General features: G+C 37.4%; 1 protein-coding gene across 1 annotated transcript; it reads left to right on the forward strand.

Annotated features, from left to right (window-relative positions):
- The first annotated feature begins 1037 nt into the window (after window positions 1-1037).
- On the forward strand, window positions 1038-21930 carry LOC306877171 (T-box transcription factor TBX15-like). Its single transcript, XM_079428738.1, has 8 exons — window positions 1038-1536; window positions 5487-5694; window positions 8457-8558; window positions 11186-11357; window positions 14866-15033; window positions 15697-15761; window positions 16950-17047; window positions 20128-21930. The coding sequence occupies exons 1-8, from the start codon at window positions 1335-1337 to the stop codon at window positions 20961-20963; spliced, it is 1851 nt and encodes a 616-aa protein (XP_079284864.1). The 5' UTR covers window positions 1038-1334; the 3' UTR covers window positions 20964-21930.
- The last annotated feature ends 357 nt before the right edge of the window (window positions 21931-22287 follow it).

The following is a 22287-nucleotide window of genomic DNA, read 5'->3' on the forward strand; positions in this document are numbered from 1 at the left end:
ATTTAATGCCCTAGCTATTTTTATTTTTTTTAAGATACTCAAGTTAACGTGCCACTTATCCTATTGCTTTTTGTTATATTACACTACAAAGAGAACACTTCAGTTTTCCAATTTCATTCCAATTTGAACCAACAACAGATTCCGGGAGCCAACAGAACTCGTGTTAATATGCTCTTGACACTCGCCTAAAGCTTAATTACAATAGTATTCCGTCTCTGCAAACTACATAAGCCTTCACATGCACTCACTTGTTTTCAATAATTGATTACAGTGAAATTGAACATTTGTTTAACAGTGAAAGTAAGCTTAATTGGTGCTTAACATATAGACAACACAAGGTGATGATATTTTATTATGCAGAGGCAATCTGTAGGCTATTCATAAAAACGGATTCAGTTTTGTGGAGTACAAGAAATCTTTAAGGGAAAGCTATATATAAAAATCACCTATAAAGTCTTAGACCATAGGTGTAGCTTTCTTGTGGTACTAAAGTTTAATATTAAGTAAAATATGCTTTAGTCAAACGGAAAACGCAATCAAGTTTAACCAGACATGCCATTTAGCCTACGGTAGAAAAAAAAAAAGAAAAATTAAAATTTTATGCGTGCAAATTGTTAAGCAGCAATTTTAAAGATCAAATTGGTTGCTTAATTTTACAATGTCCCACCGGGACGAATGACAAAAACGTAACATTGTTAGTGGAATATTGTTAAAAATTATTTACCGCGTAGCAATTGATACGAACTAAAAGCTGATTGATTTTTTTTCCGCCAAAGGAACACAACCAAATGTTTTCAGAACATAGCAACTTTATCTGCTTGTTAAATCGAATGAGGTTAATTCACTGTAAAATGGCCATCTCCAAATTCCAGCTTAGAGTTTCTAAACCGTTCTTGGTATTTCCCTCTTCTTCCATTGGACGACATATTTTGGCTCTTTCCCTTCCTGCGTTTCCTATTGGTCGTGCTGAACTTGACAAACACTGAGAGGGTTGCCCCTAGCGCTTCGAAAAAGTTTTCCAGAAGTGAATATCAATCAGAGAGGACTCGGCGACAGAAAAAGAGACGTGGAGAAGTTGGACGGAGACTCAAAACATCGAGATATATTAACAAACTATCTTCTCGGACAAGATATTGAGCCAAAGTCTCTTCGTTGGGAATGGGTTCTTTTATTTTTAAGCCTTTAAAGGGCATAAATTAGATTTGGGTTTGGATTACCGTCGTCACCGGAGACCTAAATCCACCCGTTATAAACATTTTGCGCGTGCGGCATTCCTGCGCCTGCCGCCTGGACGGAGTTTCTATTTATCCTCCGTTGGATTTGCATTGGGAGAGATGAGTGACAGGAGACGATCCGCTGCTGCTCTGAGTTCACGAGCGCACGCCTTTTCGGTAGAAGCCCTGATCGGGACAAACAAGAAGCGGAAGCTCCGGGGCTGGGAAGAAAAGGAACTGGAGCTGTCTATGGAGAGTCTCGCGAGCAACGGACAGTTGGGAGACGGCGAGGATCCTGCTAATTGTCTGGATATTGATCCGGGTTAGTTCGTGGTTACATGGCAAACTGAATTGAAATACATCCCGTATAACATTTGACCGCATTTGCAGACTAACGTTTTGCCCTGGAATAAAATGTTTAGGCTACAGGCCTATGCAGTGAGCCCAAATGTCACTTTAAATAATACTGAACAACAGTTTTTTTTATTACTTTGCACAAAATAATTAAAGCTATGGTATTATTTCTATGTCAGTGAAATTTAAATGTAAAGTCCTATTTTCTTCATGTAGGCTACAATAATTCATGACAGACAAATAGTGTTGGAATACCACAGCTTTCATAATTCTAAAGTACAAAATTGCATTCTACAATAGAACATTTGTAACTCGTGATTTGTTCATCGAGAAAAGGATCGGTGTTTTAATTCCGACTAGAAGCAAGTGAATTAACTCAAATTTAGTGGTGCGTTAAATTTCGGGTAATCCATGCTGTCAAATCTTGCTCTTGTGTTTTAATAGGTCGAAAGAACCATATGCCTTTTTACAAATGATTTAGAAATATGAACGCTCAGTTTGAAACTATTGCCTGTAGATGTCAGTTTGTGCCTGTTATGCCCGTCTCCAGATCGCATAAAAAGATAAGCGCTCTTGGGAGTTCACGCTTGCAGGCGCTCACGCACATGTGAGTGTGTGTGTTTCTTGGTTTCATCGCTGTAGTTCAACTGTTGCAACGTTAGTCATCACTTCATTAGTCTCGCTTCAGAAGCATTTGCCATTAGGCAGGCCATTAAGTCCCACACAACAGGCTGCTGACTGATCATTCTGTACATGTTCTGATATAGCCCTCTATTGACGTTGTATTTGAAATATGACTATTCGCCTCATTTTAAAATGAATGGTAAGCACATATAGACAGAAGTTAGTTCGGCAATTCTGAAACCAAAGAGCAGCATTTTTCAGAGGAGGACGAAAATTGCGACAGGTGAGTAGGCCTATCCACTTAACAAAAATGTTTTTTTTTTTTTTTTTTTTTTTTTTTAAAGGACAACTGTCAGACAGCTTTTTGTAGTTTACTTTTTAATAATGAACTATATTTGATTTGATTTCCTTGAGATTGCACATTTTGGGCCAACAGGTCACCCCCATGTGCACAGATAACGGATTGTATTCATTCTAAACCAACAATAACAGCAGAAATAATGAAACGTCATTTTTTCATGTCGAACTGTAAACAATTGGTGCAAATTATACGAGAATCCCAAATTTTGCGTTAACTTATAAGTAGGCCTAATAAACATGTAGACCTTTAGGCAAGCTATATGACACTTACAGGTTTGGATGGTAAGTCTAGGTCATCGATACATTTTAAATAAAATATTTGAATTATTTAACAAAGCATTTTAACTTAACTGCGCAATGCACATGTTCTTATTTGGCCAAACAGTGAGTCATATAGAGTAGAACATCTTTTTTGGTACACGACCCGAAAAAAGAACATTGGATTGTGCCATTTAATTAAGCGGCACAATAATTTAAATTAATCTAAATCATTTAAATTAATCTTGTTATCTTGTCCCCCGCGCATGCATACAGAAACAAACTTCTCGAGGTTGATATCCTCAGACACGGATGACTCGATTCTGTATTTGAGTCAGTTTCTGCTTCCCTTTGGGTGAGCACAAATGGAAACATTTCTACGTCTTTGAACAAACGTATCTAGAGTTCTACGCAGATCCAATCTTGATTAAATTACAGAGAAAAATATTTAACAAGCCTATAAACTGTATTTATTTTTAAATGCATGCGCGAATCAACAACAGGCTGTTTTTATTTGTAGGCTAAATCGTAAACGTTATAAATTAGAAGTAACATTAAGACACTTTTTCCCCTGTAAAATGTAATTTCTGCCAGCCTTGATTTTAGGCTTGATATCCATCCTCTCCTAATTACCCATAATCCATATGTTTTACATCATAATTTATATAGGCATTATTCAGCACATCACCGTTTAATGTAAAGAGTTTAGCTTTGCTCATTGTGCTTTTCGTAGCCTAAGACGTTTTGCAATAAATAAACAAATTAAATAATGCACTAGCTATTTACTTTAATGAATCATACTTTAGATAAAACGTGGACAGGGTTTTATGTGTGATACAAACCAAATATTAATAGTAGGCTAAGGACTATGATGTTTAATGAAAATACGTCAGTAAAAATTATGATTTGAGTTCTGTATTTGTTCATACTTAATGACGCCTTCAAATTCTTCAATAAACATTTAGTGAATACTCCTAAAGTCTGCCCTCATGTTAGGTTAGCGTTTTGTAGTTTTCGGTGTCATTTAAACCATCATATTTTTACCCCTCGCTTGCATAATTCCCAGAGAGACAGAGTCAAAATGAAAGACGACAGATGTGTACATTTAAAAGGAGTCTTAATCTTTATTTTTATTACCTCCCTCTTACATGAGACTGAATGAAGTCCAGCGGAAACAGGTGCTTCTGTTCCTGGTGGATTGGGTTACGCTGCAATTTCATGCTTAGTTCGCCTCTGTCCCAAGAAAAAAAAATAGGTCATTCACAACTAATTCAAGCTCTGTACGGCGAAATGAATTTGTTGATGTGAAAGTAGTGTGCTGCAGTATCAACGAGCAGAAGAAATATTAATCTGCTATAATTAGTAGGATATAATAGCCTACAAATTATGTGTTTGTATTTGCGTCATTGCGTGAACTCAGAGATATTAGACTGACATTTTACGCATTCACTATACAGTCATAAATTACAGAACACGTTTGTTCGGAGTAAAGTAAAAAATGAACTCCAGGACAGTTGGTTGATTATTCAGCATTGTCCATGTTAAAGGTGAAGTTTTTATGTTTGTTACTCTCATATTGTGAAATGATCAGTAGTGTTCAGCTGACGGTAGTCTGCAGTTTGTTGTGTTATGTTGTAAGTAGTAACTCTGGCAGAGGGTATAGACTTGTGGAATGGCTCTTATGACAGCAGCTCAGAAACGACAGCACATGGACGGGTTTGGATGGAGTTGAGGACATGCCTGAGAGAGCGCGTGAAAGAGACGCTGGGCTTCATTACTTCATTGCGCTGATTGAATCTCTCACGAGGTGGATGAAAAGTCTGACTCGGGCTCTATAGGGTCTCAGAGGGTTCTGTGCGCGGGGTGCTGGTGCTGGTTTGTCTCTGCAGCTATATGGTTGCACAGTATCATTTGCATGACATACACCGCCAAAACAATCTGGCTCATTTCAATAACCTATTTCTTAAGAGTTTTCTGTTTAAATCGCTTAATTTGCCTTTTATCGATGGTAGGACTTCACACAGCGTGTCTCTGCTTTTAATTGTGTCTTTAATCTTATTATAATAAGCTACTAACATGCCTAAACATGGCAAATCAAACTAGTTTGTTTTGGTAGTTCTAATGATAATTATTTTAAGACGTTAGACAAAAATTAGTTCATTAATTTTAAAGGGTTGTTTTCTCTGTATGATTGTCAGCTACGTTTCCCCCCAAAAAACATGAAAACAATCAAGAATGAGGGCATAAAGATCAAAAAGAGCTTCGAAATAGCCTAACTTTTTTATTTTATTGACAATTTCGTTTAGGCTATACATATAATTTATAATCAACTATCTTATATTCGTTCTGTGAATCTTATTTTTGGTGATTAAGCTACTTTTCAGCCAATTTATAGTCAGTTGGGGAACCCCGCATGTCCAAAATCATCACACGCCATGTATTTTCAGAAAACATTCGAGAGCCAATGTGCTGAATCAGAATTTTCACTTTATTTATTTTGCTGAATTGTTTCATTTAACATTCAAAGGCCGCAATCCATGATCGTCTGAGCGTATCCAAGTCGTTATCCTTTACGGCTGCAGGTGATCTGGTTCTACCGCTCAATATTGTCAGCAAGCCTCCCGAGGCCTCCTTCGTGCTGCCGGCGTTTATAATGATTTTATTTATTGGTTGTAGATTCAGAGGCCAGCCCGGGCTCCGACTGCGAGGGTCTGGCGGAGAGGACGTCGTGCTCCTTCGGCTCCCCGGCGGACCTTACCCCCACCGCCTGCGACCCCTCACCCTCAGCCTCCATGGAGGAGATCCAGGTGGAGCTGCAGTGCGCTGACCTGTGGAAACGCTTCCACGACATTGGCACAGAAATGATAATCACAAAGGCAGGAAGGTAAACCTTTTATGAAATGTAAAAAAATCAAATTTATGGAGGAGAAGTTCAACATATTGGATCAGACAGTGGCAGCATTTCAAAATATTTTATTCATGTTTCTGGTATAGGTAGTAGCTTTGTTTAACCAAATTTAAACAAACCTATATAATCGTGTGAAGTGTGGAACCAAACCTCTTGAAGATATGATAAACAATCATGGGTCATTATGGCGCTCCCTTTTTTGTCCGACTGTTAAAAAATATTGAATAATATGAACGGAGCGACTGTGGATGCACCTTCTGCGTGATGAACATGATTTGGTTTCTAAATTTAAGGTTTGTAATACAGTAAAAGTCTAATTAAACGGCTGAAATTATTGACAATGGCATAAGTATTTTGCATAATATTTTATTAATATTTATTTGAATAATATGCAGTCAATCACACAAAAATGTGATTAATATTTAGATTTAAATGAGTGTGGCATAAACAATATACTTGAAGCCATTTTTTTTTGTCATGAGTCAAATGAAAACTGTGAAACAAAAATAACTTCTGGGTCAAGGTCATTAAGTGTATTATTATTATTGTAAACCACGTATTTTTACTTTTTATAAGATTGATTGTGATATTCATGACACAAAATTAACGATATTTACCATTTTTTATTGTTTGTTTAAATATTATCCGAAATTCTCTATTTTCACTTTAATAAAGGGGCAAGGAAAGTATTTTTAGCTCTATTTGTTGCTTGATGTTAACACCACGTCTAAAAAAAAAAAGCAAGAAAACGCATTGACGTATTTTTCAGTTGCTTTTTCAAAAATGTATTAAACCAACAAAGATTAAACAAATATTACATTTAAATTATAGTTATTTTATTTATTTAAAACGTTTGTTTATCTTTTTAATCACCTCGAACATTTGCCATACACCCATACATTCGTAGCATAGGCTACTCTCTTTTTTTTCTTTTTGACACGCGCAAATAATGTCAAAGTACCATGCGATTGTTTGGCGAAGGGATGTGGCATGCGCGCGGGGACTGGAAACATGAAAACTCTGTTTTGTGGGCGCTAATGTGTTACACATGGGGGCAGAAGTACCTAATCACAAACCACAACCTATGTAGGCCTACATGGCGAACTATTCTGCTACTTAGCCTTATAACAGGACAACAACAACTGTTTCTAATTAATACATTTGAAATATGCTGTTCGTTTTCTTGCTCTTGGGCGTCAATTACAGCCCAAACCGAGCATATAACTTAACCTACACAGTTCACAGTAAGACTTTTCGCCCCTTTCTTTCTCGGCGGGATTGCCAGGTATTTGCCATTTTTACACTTTACGATCAAACCAACATGAAAACATGTCTCCATTTATTGGTGTAATTCCTTGTTTTAAAACACAGGGTGAACTTGTACTTAAGAATAGGCCTACTTCCTGATTGCACTGCTGTAAAGTAGAGATTATTAATAGACGTCCATGTTGTGGCTTAGGCAAGTTACTTAGGAAGAAAAAATGGACCTCGTTAAATGAGTCGTTGTCAGTGAAGAATTATTAGACTGGCTTAAAAAAAAAAAAAAAAAAAAAACGTATTTACCCCCCTTAGTTTATACAGAATAAAGCGTTTAAAATGTTTTGGTAACGATAACGAATAGCTAGGATAATTCAGACAAACACAAAAATAAAAAGCAACAACAAACCATTTTTATTTCTTAAAAAATGTACATCTGAATTACAAAATTAGCATTAGAAAGGTTTGTTCAAACTATAAAAATTTGTCACTCAGTAAAATTTACTGTAGCCTAGGGCTACACGACATGATGTTTTCATCATAAATAGACCATTTCTTCGATTATGCGCTGCTGCAATAAATCCCGAGTGCAGCAATTTTTTGTTGGAACAGTAAACAATTTTGTTTTCTCCAGAACCATTCATCAAAGTAGTTTGAATCTAAACTATTTAAAAAGTTATACTATAGGCTCTTCATTTATATGTTTTGTATAAAATAGAGCCTGAAATAATAATTACTCTGATTTTAAGGCGAGACTGCATGAATAGCGGCGTGTATTTTATGCCCTGCTAATAATAACCCTATACATTTCGAGGTGTAGGGGGTGGGGTGAGCGACCAGACACTTTTCTCTCATTATGAACAAAGAGATTTATGACGTTTAAATGAAAAGACAAAGAAAGTTGCTTTTGAAGTGTAAAATGAGGAATTAGCCAAAAATGTCTTGTTAGACATGAGTCACGTTTTTAAATATGGCCCTTTTGTTCAATTTATTTAGTTTGTTTGAACTATTTTATAGATATTTATTTTTAGTTCTTTGATTACTCCGCTTTTCTAGCCTTCATATATATATATATATATATATATATATATATATATATATATATATATATATATATATATATATATATATATATATATATATATATATATATATATATATATATATATATATATATATAATATATATCTGAGTCCTGCTACTATTTGCTAATGGTCAACAAGACAATCTTAACAATTTATTTTATTTATTTATTTGTATGCTTTTGTTGGTGTCAAATTAATGTCTTTTTCAATGTAACAGACATCACTGTAACATACTATTCTTATTTAAATGATTAAATTCATTGGCTTCATCTAATTCACCTATTTACATACTTTTTGTGTATCTTTTTTTTTTTAGCATTTTTAGATCATCTTACCATATTTGTCAATCATTAGACTTGTTAGTTAAACATGCAATTACAATCTGTTCTGTTTCAGGAGAATGTTCCCTGCTATGAGAGTTAAAATCGTGGGACTGGATCCACATCAGCAGTATTACATTGCCATGGACATTGTACCGGTGGACAACAAGAGATACAGGTAAGCACTGCTCCAGAGAGTGTGTAGTGCTGTTAGCATGCACTGAGAAAGGAGGAAAATAACAAAATGAATTGGATATTTGTCTATAAACTGGGACGCTGATCCCCCTTGAAATGGTGTGGGAGATTTACATGAATAAGCAACACTGACGGCAACCCTGACAGAGCTGCCGTATCAGCATTGAAGGTGGTGTAGTGTGTCCCTGTGATTTTGCTCTCACCATGACAACTTTCCATCACACATGCTTACAGACAAGCTTTATTTGAATGCAGCTAAAGCCTGCTTGTACGGACTGCAGTAGTGCACTTGTCCTTTCCATAATTACATGTGCCTTGTTACAAACTTTTTAAGTCTTCTCAAACTAAGTTGATTTTTATTTAATAGTATTAATAAAGATGTAATGATCAACAGAGAATTGGTTAGCTCACCTTGTTTCTTCCTACAATCACCATAAATCCAGAAATGCATCTGATTTTTGTTTGTATTCAGTGAAACTATTTGAGTTGTGTTTATGCTTTAGTCCCACACCCTGATGTCTGAGAACAGAACTGGAAACGGCTGAAATCTGTACTCTGTTTCAGGGGATTAGAAGCAAAAGGAGGATATATTTTTCATTAGTCATACATCAGTGCAACACATTTAAATAAAATGTGTTTCTGTTTTTCAAAACTTTAAAAGTCTGCTACAATTTATGCAGCAACCCAACATTTTCTCATATTTTCCAAATTGTGTTTTTTTTTTTAAATAAACACAAGAAACATTGTGGATGTTACTGTATTAATTACATTGAGACACTTAAGTGGACAGCGCAATAATCTTGTTCAATTATATTTAGATTAATGTATGCATTTACTGAAAATAAAAACGCAGCCATTCGAGGATTGGCCTTGAAGACAACCATTTAGAGCCCCCAAATATCATGGAGGATTTTTAGAAGCCAAAAGATCTTGTAAAATTAAATAGGATTTTCTTCCTGGCTTGGGAATTTACCACAAGGCTTTGCAAATGGAGCAAAGAGCTGTCACTGGAATGCCTCATGTGTCTCGAGGGCTCGGGTCTGGAAATGCAGCCTTTATTGGAATTTATACACTTTACTTAGGCGCACTGCCCTTTTCAAGGGACATAGAGTTTATACTAGACTTGTTAAATCTTTCTTTACGTGTTACTTGAATTACTTTGCTCTTTAATGTGGCTATTTGGTATGGCGTATATTTGAGAGAAGAAGTAGGAAAGTATGGAGCGGCCCAGATTTTCGGATTTCTGTTGCAGGCTCTCTAGCTAATTTATTCACAAATATCCTGTGTGCGCTGGCTGCCTTTCACCCTTTCCCTTTCTCCATTTAGGTGTTGTCCTGTTTGTCTCTTATTTTTTTCTTTTGTCCATGCCGCTGTTAACTTCAGGCATGCCGGTCTTTTTCCTCTTTTTTTTTCCACAAAATAAATGCACATGGTGCAAACTCAACTTGATGTAAACGCAGCTCACATGCTCTGATCCACACTTCAGAGTATCACTTACTCTGTCAGTAAAGTAACCCAGTATATAACTTGGTCTATTTGCTGCTGTGTTGTGTGCATGAGAGCTCACAAGCATATCTGAAGTCAAGTGAACTATTTAGAAAAAATGATTTAGATTAAAGTTTCTGTATTAGACTGAAGGGTCCTTACAATTATAATAACCCCCTTCATCTAAATATACGTAAATGCTTTTGCATGCAGTGTACTGCATGTGTTAAATATTGCTGGACTCTAATGGGCAGCCTCTCCACCATCTGTCCAAAAAGGTGTCACATAAAGTTGGATCTTTATTGATTGTGTTAGTGCCAGATGGCAGATTTATGAAAGATGAAAGAGGGCTAATCAAATTTCCAGTCCTTTTTGGTCTTAAGTTTCCCTTTTCTTTAACACTTTCCCTGCTACATAGAGCATAACCCTAAACAGGACTCCAAACAGGAAATTACAAAAATGCCTGGCACTATGCGCATGTGTGCGAAGGACGAACAACGTGTGAGTGTTTTGGTAAAGCACACATTTTGTACGGATAAATATGACCTTTATCTATTTAACTTTAGATCAACAGATTCATGTGCATGAACACATGCACATTCATGTCCGCAGTAGTGGGGTGCTCTGGGAGAGAATAAGATAGACAAAGAGGATGTTAAATGCTGCCAAGCAATAACAAAAGGGGCCAAATGAGAATTTCGTTCATGTTTGAGAGCTGGATGATGGCTTTGGCAGAGGCGTCGCAGTTAAGCACTTTCAACTGTTCGCATGGCCAGGACTAACGGCATCCAGCTGTGCCTCAGGCAGTCAGCTGAGGGAATGCCCTGCAAACAGCACTTTAGGAGTGCCCACATGTATCAGAACCTTTTCAATGCTTTCCATTAATTATGTTAATGTAAACATACTTTTGCATACATTCTAGCATGGGTTAGTATTTTATAATAATCCAAAAAATAAGGTTCAATAGGATATTTAGTTTATCTTGTATTTGTATGGTCTGTTAGAAGTGTTTCAAATCAAAAGTTGGATGTAGGAGTGCATGAGTAATTTTTGGTATTGTTAACAACACTGACTCATAGGCCACAGGACTAGAGCATCATGGCAATTATATGCTCATTTTTGCAGGTATGTGTATCACAGCTCAAAGTGGATGGTGGCAGGAAACGCGGATTCGCCAGTGCCGCCCAGGGTCTACATCCACCCGGATTCACTGGCTTCAGGAGACACCTGGATGAGACAAGTGGTCAGCTTTGACAAACTCAAACTCACCAACAACGAGCTAGATGATCAAGGCCATGTGAGTGCATACTTAATTACAGTTAATGTAATGCTCATTGTATATACATACACTAGTGTTCAAAAGCTCAATTTTATTTAATTATTTTTTAAAGAAATTAATACTTTATTCACTGCTTAATATATAACACTTTAAATTGATCAATGATTTATTAGGATTTATATTTCAAATAAATGTTGTTCTTTTGAACTTTCTATTCATCAAACAATCGTGAAAAATATGTATCATGGTTTCCACAAAAATATTAAGCATGCAGCACAACTGTTTTCAACATTGAAAATAATAAGAAATGTTTCTTGAGCACCAAATCAGCATATTAGAATGATTTCTGAAGGAGCATGTGACACTGAAGACTGGAGTAATAACTGGTGAAAATGTAGCTTTGCAATCACAGGAATAATTTACATTTTAAACTGTAACAATATTTCACATTTAAAGCAACTTTGGTGAGCACAAGATACTTGAAAATCTTACAACCTCAAATTATATATTTGATTACTAATATAAAGTAAAACTTATTATACTACAAAAAATACTATATTTGCACATTAAACGTATGTGTTTTAGTGAGGAGATGTTGCATACAAATGCTTATCCACATCACTGTATTCATAACACACACTAGTTGATCGTTTACAACCCCCCTATCTCATCAAAAGACATCTGTATATTCTCTCAAGCAAGAAAATCATTATTCAGTGTATTCTCTGAAGAACTGGCAAAAGTGGAAAAAGATTGATTTTATTGTACTTGACTGATATTCCCAAAGCGTCTGTGCTGAACAACAGCTGAATACATATGGAATGTATGCACATGTTATTGTTTGGAAATACATACATTTTTTCTCCAAAATATATGAATTGTTTTCAAGTATGTTCTTCGAAACTTTGTTTTTTGTGTCACTGTTGGAGTGTAGCTTTGTAGCTTGTACTACAGGAGTGAGTGCACAGGGATGATTTTATTATCAGACCATCAGAAGACACTCTTATCCCCAGCACGTTTTGTTAGGTTGTCATGGTTATGTATTGTTCAGTGACAGTGAGAAATGGGGTGGTACATCCAGCTCTGTCCAGAATAATGAGACCCACAAGAAAAATGTGCTTAATTTGCTCAGTATGGTTTTAAAGGCTTAGCCTTCATGTTTTCTTTCAATGTTTCCTCATGTTTTGAGATTGACTGTCCGTTCTTTATGTCTGGGGTCCAAGAAAACCCAGTGTTTAAATGTAAAAATTAAATTAATAAGTTGATATATTATAATTGATATTATGTACATATTAATATAGGCCTTATCAAAACCCAGTTGGCAGATATGATTCAAACTCGATACTTCTGTTTTAACATAAGATAGACCTGCACTCAGATAAGTGATTGTTTTGCAGTGTAGTATAATATTTTTGCTTGGGATCTTTAAGCTATTGTAACATAATTCTTCATTTAATTGCATGTAATTAATTGTAATATGTAAAATGGAAATTACTCATAATCTAATTATGATTACATTATTAATCTTAATTCTATGTTATTAGTATTGGTGGTGTTGTGTTGGTTGCCCTATTAAGTTATAAATCATGTAATGTTAGCTTGAGTGCCTTTCTTTCTTTAAATATGGTTGTTGAGTGTCACAATGTATTGTTTGTTGGATGGGTTGAAAATCCTGATCTGAAGTGACTTTTTGTGTGTGCAAGAATGTCCTACACATTTAAAAGCAAACGTTCAACAACAACAAAAAAGTAAATTAGTTTTAAAAAGTTCTCTCAACAAAAATAATGTTTAATTCTGACTAAATATAGGGGGAAGTCGTGGCCTAATGGTTAGAGAGTCAGACTCGTAATCGAAAGGTTGCGGGTTTGAGTCCCCGACCGGCAGGGATTGTAGGTGGGGGGAGTGAATGTCCAGCGCTCTCTCCACCCTCAATACCACGACTGAGGTGCCCTTGAGTAAGGCACCGAACCCCCAATTGCTCCCCGGGCGCTGCAGCATGGCTGCCCACTGCTCCGGGTGTGTGTGTGTGTGTGTGTGTGTGTGTGCATTTGTTCACTACTCACTGCTGTGTGTGTGCACTTGGATGGGTTAAACGCAGAGCACCAATTTCGAGTATGGGTCACCATACTTGACAATACGTCACGACTTTACTTTACTTTTTTTTACTTTACTAAATATTATTACATTTGTGCAACAAACATAGATCAAATACATTCTAACTTAATTTTTTATTGCATGGAAAAGTTTTACTCGGTGTTAAATGTTTTTAAATGTATTTTATTGTCTGAAACAGAGCAATAATATTGTTTGATTAATGTGATTATTCACTTTTAATTGTAGCCATATAGAGTAGCCCATGACCAGTGGAATAGTGCTGTTGGACTGAGGGCAAGGAGTATAGAATAATTGCACATGACAGGCTCCGTATTCTTTACAGAGAGATACAGTGTTTCAGTATTTTAGATGCAGGGTAGGTGTGGGTAAAATAGTTGCCTTAGGCCACGTCTGTGAACTTCGCTGCTCTACTGGCATCTCCTCTGCATATGGGGCTGTTTTGACTCGAGTCACTGATGCTATCACTCGACTATTCTGACAAATGTAATAACATATGGGTGTTACAACTGCAGCAGGCTGGTGTTTTTTCAGGAAGAGGAGAGGGGACTTTTCTTATACCACAACCTCGTAAAAAGAGACTTTATTTTTTGTTCGCCTGGAGGGCGAGTGAGGGCCGGAATTGAAGTTAACCCTGGAACGTCCTGTGTAGATAGATAGATATATAATATAATATTTATATATATATATATATATATATGCGTATATGTATATATGTATATGTAAATTATATATCGTATGTGTGTATAAATAACTTTTTCAACTTAAACATACTTCAACAGCTTAAGTTAGTTGTGTGGTTCAGCCTAGTGTAACTTTGGCACTCATAACAATCCTTTTTTGTGCTCAGATATTACCTGCAAATTCCTTTTTGGCCCCAGACAATGTTCTGAATCCTGAATATCTCGGATCTGTGGAATTACAGCAGTGTGGCTTTGAACACTTCCTCTCTGCAGTCGGTCTTCGTTGAGCTGGTGTTGTGTGGCCTTGGGCAGCACTGGGCTGTGCATTTGGATTGGATAGGAAGGGGGGAGCTGGAATATTAAATTTACTGTCATCAAGCTGTTTTGCAAAGGCCTCTCTTCTCTTGCCTGACCTCCTTGGTCGAGGTGGACCCAGGAGACGCACACTGACACTGGGAGTAATTAGAAACAGACTAAGGGCCGGAGGGAAGGCTACAGCCTCCATGTTCTGACGCCAACACATCGGTGTGAGATACTCACCCTTGAGTCGGCCTGATTCATATCTCATCAATATGTGTTCACACTGTGATACAGCATGTTCTCATATTGGACCAAGCGGCTTTGATATTCACAGCCTCATTATGCCACAGACATTTAATTCATACAGCTGCAGAAATGTGCTCTTGTGGTTGCAGCGGAGTAGCTGATGATATAACTTTCTTTATTTCTAGATCATCCTGCACTCGATGCACAAATATCAGCCCCGTGTCCACGTGATCCGGAAAGACTTCAGCAGCGAGCTCTCTCCAACCAAACCTGTTCCTACTGGGGAAGGAGTAAAGACATTCAGCTTCCCAGAGACCGTCTTCACCACGGTCACAGCCTACCAGAACCAACAGGTCCATTACTGACTGTCAGTGTACAGCACATAGTTCAGGTGTTAATGAGTCAAAATATATGAAAGTGTCTGAATATGATATTTTCATATACAGCTAGGAATGCACTAAAATTCCAGATGAGTTATTTTTGTGTTATGGTAAATGATAAATGGTCGATATTAAAATTCTATACTACATTTTGTCTAAATGACAAACACTAAAAACTAAAATCAGTTGTTTTATATTATACAAGTGAATTTAGACATTACAGCAGTATAACATTCAGTGTGAAAAATGGAAATTCATTTTGATTTTGGCCAAAAATCACTTTTAGCAGTGTCAATTATAAATCATTAGTTATTTTTAAAGATTAACTTTAAAAGTGCATTAGCTAATCTAAATGTAAAAATAGAGAAAAATGATCATGCACATTTATTTATATATATATTTACCAATAATTGACAGATACCAATAATAAAAAAAATATCTTATATCATCCAGTAACCAATGTGGTACCAATATACTGTGCACTCCAAAATAAAACTATCATGCATCAGTTTCAAAACCAACAAATTGAAAAAAGGCATTTTTTTATGTTTATTATTAAAGTTATATGATGAAAGTGTCTGAATATGTCAAAATATTATTAAATGAGTCTGTTTTGTACTTCTTCTCTTGTAACAGATTACCCGCCTGAAGATCGACCGCAACCCATTTGCCAAAGGATTCCGGGACTCAGGGAGAAACAGGTAGATTTTCAGGAAATCTTACCCTTGCTCCGTATTGTCCATGCTGTGTGCACAAATACACACATATCTCCGCAGTGGCCTTTCATATGGATATGAACCCCAGGAGATCCCTCCTAATCCCACGTCCCGCTACATTAAAATCACTCCCTCGTTCGGCTGCCAAGAAAGGCTAGTCGATCTGTGATAAAGCGATCTGATTGAGGGCAGCGGAAAGAAAAATGCCTCTCTTTCCTTTTCTCGCTTTTTGAACTCCTTTCCCTCAATCTCGCCCACCCTTTCACTCGCCTTTCTTTCACTCTCGCTGTATTTCCGTGCACTTCATTGCTCCGTCTCCATAAAATGCGAGTCATATACTACGAGAAAGTCTGAGACAGACCCTCAGCACATGAAAGCACGCCTCCATCTGGAGAGTATTATCGCCACAGATATTTGAGACATCTTTTTTCATTTTTCAAACAATAGACCGCCTGATTTATGAACTAGCGTTAGATTTTCATTGCAGAAAAATAGAGATGAAAAGATTATTCAGGAGTAAGATATATATAGAAAATGTTCTTGCCCTCACACATATATCCTTAATGATAAACAAATACTTTTTCATACAATAAAACAGTTGATCAGTCACAAAGTAAGCACAATTCCATTTATGCACTGGATCCTTCTCATCCCAGTTTACAAACCACAGATTAAGTTGTAATGTTAGCTTTTGATGATCGGTGGAATCAGTTTTGCTTAACCAAGCTATAAATCAGTATTTTAATGTAAATCACACTCAGTGATGTATTATATTAAAGGAAAATATAAGTCTTTCATTTGGTGACCAGTGTTTGGATTCAGTCTCAGCCAGTGCATCAGTGAATCATTAGAGCATCTCACTAACAAGCAGAAAGGAGTAGAGAATTACTGCCACTTAAGCTGCCCTGCGAGGGCCGATGCAGGGAGCGCTGCAAAGAGGAGTAAATCACACAGGAAGGGGAGCCATGTACAGAGAACAGATGAAACATCACCCAGATTTATGTGCACAGTAAAAACCTGCTCCTTTTTACAAGCTCCAGTTTCCTCAAACTCCCCTTCTCTTTTTTTCCCTTTTTGCCGCTGCCTCATGTGCATAATCTGACTGGCTCACCTGTTTGCTCTGCCATCTCACGTCTCTTCTTCCGGCTTTCTCTGTCACTGTCCCTCGTGCAGGACTGGGTTGGAGGCAATAATGGAGACGTATGCTTTCTGGAGACCTCCAGTGAGGACACTGACGTTTGAAGACTTCACGAACATGCAGAAACAGCAAGGTATGCAGATATGTTTTTAACAGGCCTACTTGAATAACGGAGGCTTTGGATTTCAAAATATTGCTACATAAATCATTTTTATAGTTACTGTGTGGCCACAATAATCACATACCAAAGTGGATTTATGAATGGCTCTGAGTCTGTGGAGAGCTCTGCAATGGGTGGGACAAGTTGGACAATCTTGTGTTTTTGTTGTCTATATGCCTGTTCGACAGATCAAATATTATTTCCCTTCTTCAACCCATTAAAGGAACAGTTCGCCCTAAATTAAACCACATTATAGCTTTGTGAGAAAGAGTCCAAAAATCATTAAAGAATTAAATTATACATTTAAATTCACATATTCAAAATGTAATATCATTATTTACTAAATAATTATATTCACTAATCGAACTGATCCAGCTCTCAAGCTAAACTCATTGATTCAATATTCTGGTAAAGATTATCAGTGTCTGCCTCTCAAACAACATGATCATCTGATTTCATATACCACACAAGATGTATAGACCACTTTTATGGTACATTTATGGTACTTTGCATTTGTTTTGAAACAGCATTAGGGTGAATAAATGATGATCGATTGAGTCATTCAAAAGTAAAAGTCTTCTTGTGAATTTTGCTAAAACCATCTCTTTAGCTCAGTCTCTTACTCATAGCTAATGTTATGGCCCAGATGATCAAATGTTGATGTAACTACTTTTTTTCCCCCGTCATAAGGTCAGCGTAATGTGAGTACGGTATTTTGTCTGAGTAGACATCTGTTTGTCATCACAAACTTCACGAAACAGATTAAATGTTAATTAAAGTTCTCGCACGGCTGACAAAACTTTGTGTTCTCTCCCTCCGCCCCTGCCCTCGCAGCCCCAAACTGACTGCCCTCAAGAAATACATGCAGATCTATTAGAGTAATTAGTTGTTCTCAAAGCACCACTGAAGCCTCTCTCACCCCAGCCTGACAACAGAGGGAAAACATGACATCACCGTGAGGTCTCCTTTCCCTCAGCCAACAGAACAGAACCACGTCGAGCGAACCAGAACTCTGTATTATCGAACGCATATGGAGCTGACCTAAGCCTCAGCCAAGAGAGTTCTGAATTATTTAGTTTCTTTCCCATTCCGAGCTGCAGAGCAGACTAGATTTTCAAAACAACAAACTGAGTGCTGGCCAACTTCTCATTAATAAAGAAATAAGTGGTAGATATCCCACTGCTATCATTCGGTTCCAAGTGTTTGACTTATTCGCTGTGCATATGTGCCAGTGAATTTTTCCCTCTATGAACATATGCCCAAATGCTGCCTGTCATACTGAGAGAAGACGGCCAGTGTTCTGTTGACCAGACATGTGTGTGATGAAACTCAAGCCACATTTGCATTCAACATTTGTCACATGAGATGTTTGTAGCTGATAAGACATGTAGTGGGCTTTTCACACTGTACTTAACCTCTGGTTATTGTCTCTTTAAACCCACTTTCAAACACAGGTAAACCAATGTCTCAGAAAGAGGTAACCCTGTATTTTGGTGCCAAATGTATACATTGTGGAACAAAGCTGTGTTAGAATTTAATGGTCAATTGTATCATAAACTGAACAGCACTTGTCTTATTAAATAATTATGCACAGAAGCTTTCATAAACTGTATTTTGTTTCAGTGTTGAGGTCAAAATCAAAATGTCAAACAGTGATGGAAAATGTTTTTGAGTGAAGAAGAGAGCATTTTATTCGTATACTCGTGGTCCGAAAAGTATATTGAAAACAAACTGTACGCAATATAAGCCCAGCTGATATGCAAGAGCGAGACAAGCCATTATTAAACAGACTGCATACTGTGTTTCAATAAATCATACTGACACTGCAAATCTGCAAAGAACAACGTTAACCCACGGTTTACAAATGTACACTTTTAAAAGTTTGGGGTTAGTACTTTTTTTTTTTTTTTTTTAAAGAAGCATTACAAAAATGTAATATTTTGAATTATTATCATTATTATTACAATTTAATAATAAATGGGTTTTTTTAAATATATTTTAAGATGTAATTTATTCCTGTCATGGAAAAGCTAAATTTTCAGCAGTCATTACTACAGTTTTCAATGTCACAAGATCCTTCAGAAACTATTCTAAAATGCTGTTTTCCTGCTCAAGAAACATCATCAATGCTGTAAACAGCTGCACTGTTTAATATTTTTGTGGAAACTATTATACTTTTTCAGAATTCTTTTATTAATCAGAATCAATTTAATGCATCCTTGCTAAATAAGTATTATTATTATATTTGTTTTATTAAATTACTAAAAAAAAACATGATAATAAAATTACTCAGACTTTTGAGTGGTAGTATGTAAGGAGAATCCTTGAAATCTGAATTCCTCACCCAGGGTATCAGATTGAAAAGTGTTGGAAATAGGAAAAAGATAACCTAGGGTTCTGTTAGTTCAGTTTTTAGAATGATCAGCAGTGAACAATTTTAATTATAAACCTTTTATTACAGACCAATAATTATAGACCTTAAGGGAAGAAACACTGAAAAATTCTGTCATAATTCACTCACCCTCATGTCGTTCCAAAAAATGATATTTTGAAGAACTGTCTCTGTCCAAACAGTGAAAGTCAGTTGGGTCCAAAATTGGTCCCCACTGACTTTCAGTGTATGGACAAAAAAAACCATTTAAAAATATGTTATTTTGTGTTTCACAGAAGAAATAAAATCATACAGTATTGCAAAGACATGGATCAATCCCTTTAGGAAAGCTCAGAAACTTGAATGTAGAATAGCACTGTGGAGATGAGCGCTCCATTATGGGTTAATTCGTGGCACTTGTTGCCAGGTTTGAACAGGCCTCTCTTGTAACCAGATGAAATGCTCTCCCTAAGGAGCCATGGTGACTGCTCGTGGTCCACAGGATGAAATAAGAGATACGCTCTTGGTGTGATTGTTGGACAGTGTGTGTGTTTTCAGAGCTGGCTCTGTCTCACCGTTCTCCTCTTGTGTGTGCACTTATTCTTCATGCATAGGAACGTGTATCCACAGTGTGTCTTTGGGGTTTGGATGTTTCTGAATGTTTGCTGACTCTGTTTTTCAGGAGGGAGCACTGGCACCTCTCCCACTACCTCCAGCACTGGCACTCCATCTCCCTCCGGTGCGACACACCTCCTCTCCCCTTCCTGCTCCCCTCCTACTTTCCATCTGGCACCCAACACCTTCAATGTGGGCTGCAGGGAGAGCCAGCTGTGTAACCTGGGCTTGTCTGAGTACCCCGCATGTGCCAGGAGCAACATGGCCGCCCTGCAGGGCTATGGAGGACTGGCTGACGGCTCCTACGGCCGCCTCCAGACCACAGGAGGCGCTGTAACCTCTGCCCAGGCCTCCGATTCCTTCCTGCCTCAGAGGACTTCCTCTCTCATCGCTGCTGGAATGCAGGGAGGGGCTCATGCCTCATTGGCTGCTGGTAACGGCAGTGGCTGCAGCGGCGGAGGCAAGATGGATGCATATGGAAGTCAGCTGGCCTCTTTTCCCACGTCCCAACTGCAGTACGTCATGCAGGCAGGGGCGAGCTCCGCCTCTGGGTCATCGGCTTCATCCAGCTCCTCCCCTTCCTCTGCCCACATGTTCTCTGGGAGCCATCATCATGTGCAGCAGAGCACATATAATGCCTTTTCCCTTCATAATCCCTACAACCTGTATGGATACAACTTCCCGGCCTCACCGCGCCTGGCGGCCAGCCCGGAGAAACCTCAGGGTGGCTTACTGTGCTCCTCCTCCTCCGCTGGAGCGTTTGCCGAACGTCAGTACCTGTCCAACAGCGGCATGGAGAGTATGCACATGATCGGCAACCCCGCCAGCAGCCAACAGGGGGCTGGCAGCTGTGATGGCCGCCAGTATGGCTCCTCTTCACAGATGTCCATGCACATGGTTTGAAGCCATTGAAAATAAACCGAAAACAGATCAAAACACCAAACAGGAATAGCTGATGCAGTTTTTTTGCTCAGCGTTACTGGGTTTTCAGAGTTTTATTATTCAAAATGTCTGACACATTGGCGTGAGCAGTTTGCCATTGTGACATTGATGACACCAGCTGTTCAGTGTGGACTTATTACACACGTGCCTTATCAATCGTCAGACTAAAATGGAGTTGAAGTGTTACTTGCCATCAAAACGAACGGATATGCAAGCTAAAAATGACCCTTCCAACTTGACTGTTGTTGTTGCTGACCTGTCGATCTCAATAATGTGCAAACTGAAGTAAATCAACTGAGGTCTGAGTTTTAGAAAATGGATTCTGATGAGGATTCATATTTGGTGCAATAATGACAGCAATAACGGTCCGTTAAATATCCCACAAGAACAAGAGACATCAGCCAGAACATGAACAAAATGCCTTCAAAACTGTGAGCGAATAAGTGTTGTCCGTATTACGTTTTCGTTGTTGATAGTATATGATGCTTGTTATGGGGTCATGATGCAATGTTGTAAGCTCACTGACTCTTTCAGAGATGAGGGGTCTCAGGATGGCAAAGTAAAATCCTCCTGTAATAACAGGGTCTCTGTATGGTTCTGACAATCTGTACTGAAATGCTAAACCTTTGCCTATTGGTTTGGAAAAGGCTTAACTATATCCTGAGTGGAACATAACATTTGAGCAACAGTGAATGCACGCAAAGCAAATAGGTTTTAAATTGTTGTGTGGATAAAAAACATAGGAAGACAAGGTATATGCTTTGGAGTGTTTGTAAATGAATATATTTAAATGCTAAGCAATTATATGGCCAGTGTATGTTGAATTTAAATAGTGTGGGAGTAATGAGCAATAATGTTTTAGACTTTTAAGACTGTAAATACAAGTGCCAAGCACATAAAGCTCATTAAATAAACATTATAAGTCCTCTGTATGTTTCTTGAAAAACATCAAGCATGTTTTGATGCTTTTGGTTGTGGTTTTGAAATGACATCGTGCAGTATACAGTATGATCATAGATTTGACCTTCACAAACATATGTATGTATTTGAATAGTTCAATGATTTAAAAAAAAAAAGTTGAACTATACACGCAATTTCTTAAAGAAAGCATGAGGATTTAAGTCCAAAAACTTTAGAAAGTTGTTTTTACTAATCAAATGCACTCTATCTCATGACCTATTATTTTCCCCTCTATTATAATCATGGGCTTGAGATAAAGAGAAAGCAAAAATGATTATTTGAAAGTCAATATGTGTAAAAATAAATGTGTAAAAACAAAGGATTG

The sequence above is a fragment of the Barbus barbus genome (genome assembly GCF_936440315.1).
Source record: "Barbus barbus genome assembly, chromosome: 11".
Classification (NCBI taxonomy): domain Eukaryota; kingdom Metazoa; phylum Chordata; class Actinopteri; order Cypriniformes; family Cyprinidae; genus Barbus; species Barbus barbus.